Source organism: Channa argus, chromosome 1 (genome assembly GCF_033026475.1).
Source record: "Channa argus isolate prfri chromosome 1, Channa argus male v1.0, whole genome shotgun sequence".
In the NCBI taxonomy this organism is placed as follows: domain Eukaryota; kingdom Metazoa; phylum Chordata; class Actinopteri; order Anabantiformes; family Channidae; genus Channa; species Channa argus.
Window position 1 is genome coordinate 21,185,204 of NC_090197.1, and position 12,041 is coordinate 21,197,244.

A 12,041-nucleotide genomic window follows, 5' to 3' on the forward strand; every position below is an offset into this window, starting at 1 on the left:
AGACTAATGTCATAAACATTAAGTAGAAGTACTGAACAAATTCAGATTTTCTCCTTGAGTCTCCTGGTGGTCTCAATGCACCAACAATGAATGACAAAAAGGAGAAGGGACAAAAGTTCACAGAACACGTTCATTGGTACTGTACTGTGATTCCCCATTTGTCTCCTCCTCATTTCTCTGCCATTATTATCTAGTTATTTTACAAAAATGACTAACAAATTTTAAGAAGATAACATGAATATGTGTACAACGTTTCATTACAGTCCAGACTGACCAAGTAGTTAAGACATTTCACTCAAAGTCAGAAATGAAAACCTCTAGTAAAAAACTTGATGGACCCTAAGGTCATTCTTTAGGGATTATGAATGTCTCTAAAAACGTTTTCCAGTCCATGGACTGAAAGACATACCAATCCCTACAGCTGAGCTGCCAAAGTGCCTAAAAACACCACCTTACATTACCCAGCTGTCTGCACCATAACCCAGCTCTTGTCAATATTTTGCTTGGAGAAGTAGCAGCATTCCAACTTGGAAGTGAAAATAATAATATGAAAAAGCTAGGTTGTCAACAGCAGCTCTCAGGCCACCAACCCATAGACACTTTGTCTGTACAGACACACCCACAAACACAGACACACACAATGAATCACCTACAAAACATGCCACAAGCAAACATGCTGTACCCTGGAAGAGACACACACACACACACACAATGTCAGGGTGACCCAGTTCCATGCGGCTGGACTCAGTTTTGTTTACTCCACACAGTTCTCTGAGGTTTGTCACAACACACTGAATATGTGACCTAACCATTTATAGCATTTTCACTGTCTCACACACCAAAACACACACACACATACACACTCAGACAGGGTAGTGCTTTGATGCGACTCTTCAGCCTGTTATGCATTGCATGTAGCAGACTGTACACTGTATACAACTGGAGACAATTTAGCCCATGGGGATGGTGTTGGTGGCGGTGTGTGTCTAACATAACCTCTCAAAGCCTAGAGAGCCTCAGATTCCACCACATCTGGGATGCGTACCAGTTTCCCAACAAGAGTCTGTGGAATTTTTATATAACAGCCACACTTCTCCCGTGTTTTCAAAACACTGAGCATGTCCATGTGTTTGCAGACCTAACCCAATTCACTGGGAAACATCAAGCTGTTTCTGTTGTCACTTGTGCAACTCTATTACGTTAACCTATGAATGCAAACAAACGAAGCAGTGGGGCCAACCAGTCAGACCAAGCCCAGCCTTTGGAGTTTGTTGGTGTTCCTACTTTAGAAGACACTTTGTTTGAAGTGGTGGAGGGACCCATCTTTATACAGTCTGCCACTTGGAGCTACATAGTTTGATTTGATTTCAAATCTAATCTACTTGTTTAAAAATGTTTTAAGAAAGAGCAATACAATGGATATTTTAACTATGTATTGCATCATTTGACACCTTTCTTAAGCATTTATAAATCCAGATAAAGCTTTGAAAACCCTCTGTAGCAGAAATATATCATTTGCCATATTCAAACCCAAAGTAAATCATTTAACATGAGCATTGCTGCAAGATGATCCATGTGACTGCTTTACCTCCCACACAATTTTGCAAAAAGTGTTTGTATTCCTGTGGTCAGCAGTTTGCTGATTAGAGGGGGTGGACAGGTGCAAAGTTTTACCCATTATCTGATGGGAAGCCCAGATGTAAAAATAATGTTCTTTATTCAGCTGACTGAAAGCATCTGTGGATTTCCTTCCTATAGTACAAATGCATCCCATGGAAATTCTATGTACATTTTATGAAAACCTGCAACTTTATTACAATTTTCTTTGTCTTTTTAAATCAAAGTGATGATGAACTACTGGATCAGCTTAGCAAAACTTGGAGATAAAGCAAATCAACAAGATAGAAACCTTAACACTAACAGCCTTTACATATTTGATTTGGTGCAGACTAGAAGATGCTCTGTCTATGCCATTTTTAATGTTCAATAAGCTATGCATTTGCAGTGAAGACTTTTATTAAGTACAGATATCAGAGAAGTTTTGTCAAGTGCTGTAACTGGGTATAAACACTTCCATGTGATGGTGACGTTTGAGATTTTATTTTTCAATTGAACCTCCTGGTGCTGGATTTGTAAGCAAAGAGCCTCTACTTTTGACCTATATACAAAGCAAATGGTATTCTGAAAATACATACATGTGGCCTTGAGCTTATGAATGTGCAGGCTCATGTTTGGCAGGCTTTAATGTGTGTATATGCTGGCTGCCAGAGGCAGAATTATGTCTGCCAGGAGTGAGACTAAAGCAGTTGGTGAGATGCTACTCCATCTGGGTTGTCCCTCGACTGAGTGCAATCTAAGCAGTCCATAATCATCTAATTGTGAAAAAAGAGAATTTTATGCCTGTCCAGTGGTTTCAGAAAGTATTAAACCCCTTCACATTTTGCTCACTGTATTGTGTTGCATTTGACACTGACAAAATTACTCACCAGTGTACACTCAATAACCCATATCCAATTTATTCAAAATCACAAACTGAAATCTTTAATTTAAAAAAGTAATCCAACATCTTGCTGCTGCCACAAAAATTTAAAACAGATGAGTCCTGTTTGCTTAAAATTTCCCTTGAGATATATCTACAACTTGACTGGAGTCCATCTGTGGTGATAGTCCAAGCTCTCTGTAGATGTCTATGATAAAATAGAAGTAAGACATAATAGAAAATTCAATCTACAACACAATAAAGTGTGCAGACCCATGAATGTTTTCTGTAGCCAGTATATGAGTATACCTCTGTCTTTACTGAATGCACTCCTCTGAGCCTCCTTCTTATCTGCTGTCAACCCCAATGTGTATATGGTGTGTGGGTAAAACCTGAGTTTGTGAATGGCCATGAGCTGATGGATGGTAGAAAGGGAGGAGGTGTCAAAGATTATCTAACAAAGCACAAACAATTTATGAACTGTTAACTACATTACAGACAGCATATGTACATGGCATTAGTGGGAGATGTGAAGTTGATGCTACCACTGCTGTAAATCTTTTGCACCTTCAGTGGTTTGAAGTAAAACCAGGCATCAGCCATAATTACTAGAGCTACATCAATGCATGAATTAGGGCCTATGATTTATCAAGCGTCTGTGTTGCCATAAGATTCCAAAAATGGCTTATTTGTCTTATAATGGCTCATTATGCAACAGCTTATCTGGTCAAATCTCCAGCACATGGCTACATTTACTTTTTGGTATACCGTGCCTTGCAGATCATTAATACCCCTTTAAATTTTTACATTCTAACATGTTACAACCACAAATGTAAATGTAATTTATTGGGATTTTATGTAATAGACCAACACAAAGTGGCACATAATTCTGAAGTGAAAAGAAGAAGGATGGTTTTCAAAACGTTTTACAAATAAATATCTGAAAGTGTTGCATGCATTTGTATTCAGCCCCCTTTATTCTGATACCCCTAACTAAAATCCTGTGGAACCGATGGTCTTCAGAAGTCACCGAATTAGTAAATACCACCCGTGTGGAATTTAATCTTAGTATAAATACAGCTGTTCCGTGAAGCCTTCAGAGGTTTGTTAGAGAACATTAGTGAACAAACAGCATCACGAAGTCTAAGGAACATGCCAGACAGGTCAGGGATACAGTTGTTGATGGGCAAAAATTTCACTTTTCAGATATGTATTTGTAAAACATATTAAAAATCAATTATCATTTTCCTTTGACTTCACAATTATGTACCACTTTGTATTGGTCTATCATATAAAATCACAGATTTTTACAAATCTTATAAGTTCCAGCATCTAAATTGCTGAGACATATGGTGGAAACCACAAAGGTCATGATCATTATTGTTCTAGAGAGAAACAAAGATCACTGAATCTTTTGATTATCAATTAATTTCATCCAATTATATTTTCTGTGGTTGAAAAGTGGACTGTGGTATTTCTAATTTCTGAGTAAAGAGAAAATGACCTTATCATTCTCATTCTATTTTTAACTCCTATGCCTGTTAAATGCCCTTGTTCATTAGTCCACTGTGTGATTTGACATTAAGTGTATATGCTGCAGGCTACAGAGCAGGTACCCACTGTAAACATGCAATATGACACCAGATGGATGGTTTGACACTAATGATTGTATCACCAGCTCACAGTGGAGGCCTCCTCCTGTTGAGAAGGGTTAAAGTCAGGTCTTGAACACACTGCAAAAAATGAATAAAATGATATATTTTTTACGTTTTGATCCTTATTAAAGCTGCATTCTGACCTCCAGCTTGTCCAAAAAAGGCACATTTTTTGCAGCGTGCTGTTGTGAGCAGGGCGGAGCAGAGAGAGGAGGTTTCCTTCAGAGAGAGAGTGTGTATGTGTCCGTGTGTGTCTGCGTGTATGTGTGTGTGTGGTGAGAGTGAGAAGAGTCAGCTGGTCGGAAAGTGCAGGGTGAGACCAGTGAATGTGTGCGTGTGTTTGGATGAGTGTGAGTGTGCGTTTATGTGTGTGTACGTGTGCAAGGGGGAAAGCACTTCGGAGTGGTGGGGGGGACAAGGTGAAGACAAGGGAACAGCGGACAGAGTTTTTTAGGGGGGGAGGAAGCAGTTTGTGCGGAGACCCAGGCGAGGACAGTCTAAGCGCACCGGGTGCTGCTCCGTCGTGCGTCCCTGGACACGATTCCTGAGCCGAGTCCTGCTTTTTGATAACCGTAAGCACTTTGGTTATTTGTTTGGAAACGTATCTTCCTGTAGGTTTGCATATGGTTAAACTCATCTTCCTTTAATCAAATTGCTAAAACAATGAAACAAATGAGTGTACGCGCTTTTAAACGTAATTTAATTACGCCTTTAATAGCAGAAACGTCACTTTAATTTTTATTGTGACATAAGAAACAAACTCACTATACGAACTGTATCTTTGAAAGTCTGTCAAACCTCCGAGGGTACTATGGCTCATGGCTGGGCTTTCAGGGAAAGATAACACGTTAATATTTCCATAAAGTTATTCACTAACACTACATCAAGTCTAACTGTTGGTGATAGTGAGAAGCAAAAGAGCATAACTCGTGAGCACACCAGTCAGTCTGGATGCTCCATCAGTGTCAGGGAGCCTTTGCAGAGGCTGTTTTATCTCTCACTCCTTATTTCACTAATTCCAAGTATGTAAAGGAGTTATCTAAACTCACAGTTTATAACGAAGCTACTGCAGCAAGGAGGATAAGCTGGCTGTGTGCGTGTGTGTTAGAGTGTGTTGATAGTCTGTCATAAATCTCCATTAGCTGTGTCTTAATGTGGGCTAATCTCTGCACGCTGCTAAATGTCCCCCTTCCTTCCTGGTGTATAAAGAAGACTACAAGTCTGTTCAGGATCAGGTAACATTAAGGCCTGAAGGAGGGAGAGATTTCTACTTTGTGTGAAGTACAGGTGCAGATGGATAGTGTACCATGAGAGGTTGTCAGTTTTTCCTGTTTCAGTGAGACATTACTGCTGGCAGCATTTGCATCCGAGACAGTTTGTTCTTGGAAAGATGTAGCAGGGCATATCATCCACAAACGCACTCACTCACACGTGTGGCATTATTAAGTTGCTCCCTGCCCCATTTACTTCTTTCGATCCCCCTCGTATGACCAGTAAAGCTGAATTGCTCCCTTTCTCTGCAGGAGGAACCACAAATGTCAGCAAATGTCAAGCACTTGCAGCTTTGGCTTTGCTTTCAGGCTTATTAGCTGTACATACGATCAGCTGCACTTGCCCTTTTGACCAGCACTTTGATTAGTGTGAACACACATAAGCCTGTGCAGGAACATGTGAAATATAAAACCAGCCACAGTTTATAAAAAGTGTGCAATTAGAAGCAGAGAAGCTGCACACATGCACACACACACACTCTGCTTGCTGACATTCTCAGCAAGCAGAGTGACCTAAAGATAGCAGAGCCCCAGTTGAAACAGTAATTAGAGGGGTGAAAAGAGAGGGAGAGAGAAGAAAGGAGGAGGAGGAAGATATTGTTTGAACCATCTGATATCTGTTATATAATGACCTATACAATGGAGAAATGCTTGTAGAGAAAGTGAAGAGAGACCAGCAGAGTCAAAGAGAGAGAAATGCAGTGTTCAGTATGTGTATGTGTGTTGATTCAGTTTGCCAAACCATTGTTGGAAGCAGTATCAGTTGCAGCACTTCCCTGAAATTTGTTTGTGGTCTGTGGAAATATCCAGCTTAACAAGTCGTTTTTCTTTCTTTGTCTTCTTTGTTTTTCCTGCTTTGTAGAGTATTCTTATTTTTCCCTGTTCATGAGCTGGACATTTATTGCAGCTTTCCATGAAACTGGGTGGTCAGATCAGAGTTCTTAAAGGGACTGGTTGATTAGATTTTGATGGCTCTCTGGGATTTCCACCAGCAAGAAAGGATAGGATGTTCAAGCCAAAGCAATGAAACAAACGGGGATACAACCCAAAAATGAGAATATTTAATTCAGATTTAAGTGGTTGGAACGAGTTTTGGGGTAACATAAAACTCACTGCTGAACAGCTTCAAATGGATATTTACTTCAGTGTGTGTATCTTCTTTTCAAATACGCACTTAGACAAAACTCCCCCCTCCACGCTCAGAGCAGATAATGCTGCACAATGCAGTGCAAATAGCCGACTCCTATTTCAAGTTGCTGCAGAAAGGCCTCCCCCTCTCTTTCTCCTCACTCCTCTCTCCCCTCCCCCCTTTCCTTCCCCATCAATTTGCAGGTGGTGAATGGTCATGTGTTGCTAGCAAGGGGAGGGTTTCTTATTTAGTCTTAAGCCCCAGGCTTTGTTTGGGAACTGACTTGTGTGTGGCTGTGTTTACATTGGATTTGGGGTGCACATGTTCATCTATGCATGCACATTCATTTCCACACACAACCTTTGTTTTCTCCTCAGCAGAAAGTGGCGTGTAGGGTTTTTGTCTTTTCCCTTTCATGCACCATATAGATACTGGATTTACCAAGTTGCTGGGCATGTAACACCCACCTGGAATGTTAAGTCTATTGTGTGCATTCATTTTAATTTTTTCCTATATCCAAACCCTTTATCAATTTAGTGATGGGTTCTCTGTTTTTCATCCTGTCTGGTTTCTGTATCTATGCTTAAAATGCAGGGTGCTGGAGAAACCTGTGGGAGGCCTTCCCTACTGAGGGAACACTTGAGAAACACCATGGCCTTAGCGGGATGCCCTGAGTACTTCTTACGTCACTCTAACTACCAGGTAATTATTTACTGCCTCATCTGTTTGTGTGCTGATCAGTGGTGGATAGTAGCTTATAATCAAGACAATTGTACACTTCAGTGTAGTTTTAATAGAGGAGAAAGGCTCATGCAGGTCTAACATATTTCTCATTACTTATTTGAACTTATTATAGCTGGAAGTGCACAGGCTGTGTAAAACTTTAACAATGGCTAAATTTCATTTAGCTTTTCCAGTTCTAAGGTAGCAAACACAATATTAGGGCTTCCATTATTATTACAATTAGCTATTTGACTGCTAACAATTAATTTAAACAGAGATGAGCTTAGTTTAACACTATTGGAGTAGTATTTTGCATGTTCTGGCTTAAACACTTGTTGCTGATTGGTTCCCAGACTGTAGAACTTCTCTAGAAAACAAACGTACAATAATGTTCTTTAGGCATTTGCAGCTTCATATCATACATTTTCTGCTTCTTGTTCTTATTTCGCTGTAGAATTACAAAAGGTAAAGTTGCATTTCACTCTTTTTGTCAACACTAAGGATATAGCCATATTGCTTGAATAAACTGTATAGTTATTGTCTCTGCAGAAACTCCACTGGAGGCTTTGTGCAGATGTACAGTGTAAGCTTCTTGTTGTGGCGGGTTGAGTGACCTGTACAGTGTAAACAGAGAAGTTGGAGATTCTGGCCAAACATGAAGGCCCATTGACATTTTTAGTGTGATTAAACACATCATATCCCATTAATTAAAGTCCCTCAGTATCCGATTAAGAAAAACGAATTTAGTGAGAAAAACAATTGGCTGAAGGGTGCTGAAATTCTTTACAGCCTAGTTCAGTGAAATATGGCATCTCTGCAACACAACAGACCCACTTCCACTGTCCAGCTCCTGCAGAATGAGCCCTTTGTTTCTCAGCTGGGATTTTCTCCTCTCCAACCCTGCAGTAACCTAAAGAATTTGGCTAAAGAGCATCGTGGAGGTCTATAAATAGAGCGCTAAACAAACAACAATAACAAGCTGTGGGCTTTGTTGTGTGACAAGCCTGAAAGCATGGGATTGATGGTCTGACGTCTTACTGGGTCCATTGGGACGATGGAAGTGACGTAGCCTCAGCTGCCTTATTCCTCTTAGTGGAGTTACAAAAATGCAGCCCCTTGCTAACCTAAACTGTGGGACTGCTGAGCTCCTGTTGAGCTGACATTAAGTTGGATTGGCACATGTTAGCTTCCAGGAAAGGGTTTTGCACCAGTAAGACTGCAGTGAATAGTGAATTGAATCCCCATAGAAAACAACATTCCTCCACCCTTTACCTAGTGGAGTAAAAACAGTGTTCTGATAGTGAGCTGTAGAGAAGTGGGTTAAAACATTGCTATGTGTGAGATGTGAAAAGCTTGCCAGTTGACATGACACAGCATGGCACACACACATAAAACCCATGAAGTCTGTCTGTAGGCAACAACAGTAGGTTTGGTGTGTATAATTTAATGTGTGTAGATAAGGAGCAAATAAGCCCTCTTTTCTTCATTCTTACATAATGATATACATAACTCGGGAAGTTTGGGAGTCTGGGCAGCGTTCCAGACCTGTCTCCGAAGAGTGTGTGTGTGTGTTTGCGCGTGTGTGTATCTTCGTGAGAACCTTGGATCCGTGCCAGAGATATCTCAGCTGCCAGCAGCTCTCGCTTTCGCTCTCCTTCTCCTATTTCCCTTCCATCTTCTTTTTGAGTGTGCATTAGTACATGCGCCCCAAGAAACCACATCCCACAGCCTCGAAGCTCAGCTGAGTGTTAACTCTAACCAGTCAGAGGCATAAGAAAGAAGCCTTCTTTAACATCATTTGTGCCAGTAGTCTTTAAGGTGTCTATCTGAGAACATGGACTACAGTTCTTTTTTATTGTCTAAGAGCTCAGAGGTCAGCGGGCCTAGGTAGCAGTCACCATTGCTATGGCTTGTGCTATCAAGGAAGCCTTCGACGGTCTGAAAGAAAAAATTGTGAAATGCCTTGAAGTTAATGCTGTGGGCAAAAAAAAAGGGAAAGGGGAGAATCTTGCTCATGATGAAAGAGTTACAGCATGTCTGTCCATGGACAAGAGCGACCACAATATGTCAAATTGATGGATATAAGAGAAGACTCTCTTGCATCTGCTGTCTTGTCTTAGAGCAGATGCATTTTAAAAATGATCACAACACTACAGCAGTAGGGGAAATCCAGACGAAAGGAAGAACCCAGAGATGACTTTGCTCAAAACCAGAAAAATATCAATGGCTTTCGGCTTGTCCCTTCAGGGGTCACCACAGCATGAATGTGATCGGCCCGTTGATCAAGTTTTTTATGCCGGAGGCCTTTCCTGGATAAAATTTATCCGGGACTGGGCGGGGACACACGTGGTGGAGTGGGATTCAAACACACAGCCTTCTGCATCCTAACCTAATGCTCTACCACTGAGCCCCAAGGCCAGACTCTGCTTTAAACCAGCACTTTTTATTAAAACCTGTTCCTTGTATTTGTTTGACGATTTCCAGGTCTCCCCTTACCGACAGAAGCTCAAGAATTTCGCTAACCTTCCAGTTTGACATTGTTTTTGTGTTCGTGAAGAATGAATTTGTTATTTACTTTCAGGTGTTTGTATTTGCCTGGTTTTGTGGCAGTCGCAGGAAATGGACATCATCAACACACCCACCCCTTCATGGTGATATTACCTTGGAGATAATCCGGACTTTACACTAGGGAGCTGCCTGGGTAAAATCCGAGTAATGTCAGGGCCAGCAGACTTGGGCGTTTGTGTTCACACATACGCTCAAGAGAAAGTCTGGAAAATTACTGAATTCCAGTGCATGTTTGAAAAGGACTTAAGAAATGTAATGTAAGAAACATATTAAATTAATTTTATCTCAGACTGTAGTTTATTCACCTGAGTATTCTATACTAAAAAAAATTGTATGGCTTTTAATTTGATAAAGATAGAAAAACACCTCACTAGCTTCTAGTAGCTTCTAGCTTCTAGAAAAGCACCTCATCAGCTTCTAGTTTTATAAAGAATTTTTTAGCAGTGTCCGAACTTAAGCCACACCCGCTTCATTATCTGTGTAACATGTGACAGGACACCTTCGCTGACACCTTTGCTTCTTTTGGACCTAGTTTGGGTAGTATTCCTCCGGGTGATGTCATCTGGAAGAGGTTTTCAGTTAGAAGCAAAGAAATATTTTAAAACAGGAAAGCCAGAAGGGAAGTTTCAAAGCATGAATGTACATTTATACCTTAAACTAAGCGTATAGAAAGCAAGCTAAAAATTGGTGAAGTTGCCCTTTAAAATAGTAGATCAAAATGGTGAACTTGGTAAACATTATACCCGCTGAACACATGCATGCTGTTTGTTGTTGAGAGCATGTTCCCATGTTGGCGTTTGCATTTAGCTGCTAGCAGGGCTGTAGACTACAGAAGCCTTCTACACCACCATAGCATGTTAACAAAGTCCGGACACTGCTGACCTATTTAGAAAGCTGAAGTATGGTTTAGTTCATTTTGTGTTTTAAAACAGCAGTTTATAATAATAACCTTTGGGGAAATCATATTTATTTATTGTAGACCAACAAAAACCTTTTATAAAATGTCAGTTCCCTTTTTTTCCTGTGGCAGAGGAACAACTCTAGTAGATTCCATCAGTATCTTAATGACCACTTTAACTTTGTAAGCTATAAATTAATGAGAATCTAAGTACAAACAAATACACACCCTTGCATGTGAACATTTCCCACCCTCCCTTAAAAAAGCTGTTAACAAAACTCAAACAATTTTGTGAACCTTATGAACTTTTAACAGTAAAGAGAAGATGTCAAAAGAATCAACCAGCATGCTTGTCTAAATGATGCTCTTGTGAAACATAAAACTAGATTGGAGGACTGTCTCAGCCAGCCATAAAACTACAAAGAAAGAGCCTTTCTTCATCTACTGTACCACTTATACCCCTAAGACTAGTATTATCAAGAATTTAATTTGTAAGTATTGGCACATTGTGCAAAACAATCCACATCTGGAAAATAGTAGGACTTTGAGTCGTGACTCTCACATCTCCTGTCACTTAACCACCAGTTGAATGCTGAAGGAGCAATACTGTGCTGTGTTTATGTCTCTGACTATAGAGTTAGAGAAAGTGCATTATTTGAAGTTCACAATGAGGCTTTTATGGGGAATGTAACAGTTAAAGCTGACTCTTTTACTGCAGGAGTGCGGCAGAGTTGAGGGGGTTATCCCTTGTAACTATATATCAACAGTGCTGCTACTATTATATGTTAGTAGAACTAGGACACTGTCCTGCTTCAACACAGTGTACACAAATGTACTGACAGTGTGTCCAGGACAAGACAATCCTAAACCAGTAAAAAGAATGATGCAGAGGTCTCCGCATGTTTACCATAAACATGTCTGAATCTCTTAAAAGGTATTTCCATTCATATTTATTATTGTGTGAATTGTGTTGTAATTGTGTATTGTGTGAGTATTAAAATTCTATATTTTTTATTGGCTGGTACTGAAAGTCTTTACTTTTTAGAGAGACTTGGGTTAACTGTGTTCTTTCTTTTCAGTCTTTATGCTAAGCTAAGCTAAGTGGCTTTATAAATAACATGCATGAAGTATTTCTTTCTGTATCTTTGCGATCTTCTCCAGAACTCAAAATATAATTTGTTGGTTTAAACTGAATGTGCCTTTGCAGCCTTCATTTGAAAAGACGAACCTATCAGCAACTGGAGCAAATTTTAGGAAGTAAAAAGGAAAGTGTCTGGTCTATTTGTGTGGAAGTTCACTTAGTTATTTAGACAATTGC

General features: G+C 40.1%; 1 protein-coding gene across 3 annotated transcripts in view; it reads left to right on the forward strand.

Moving 5' to 3' along the window:
• The window catches only part of LOC137128625 (growth factor receptor-bound protein 10-like), a 50,507-nt gene that overhangs the window by 858 nt on the left and 37,608 nt on the right, over positions 1 to 12,041 (forward strand). For 2 of the 3 annotated variants that reach the window (XM_067506950.1, XM_067506960.1), the window contains one exon: positions 7,129 to 7,236. In XM_067506950.1, coding sequence (XP_067363051.1) covers positions 7,186 to 7,236 — 51 coding nt within the window. In that variant the 5' untranslated portion in view covers positions 7,129 to 7,185. Of the gene's footprint in view, positions 1 to 4,546; positions 4,707 to 7,128; positions 7,237 to 12,041 lie in introns of those variants that run through there. The other variant, XM_067506941.1, reaches the window with a different exon arrangement.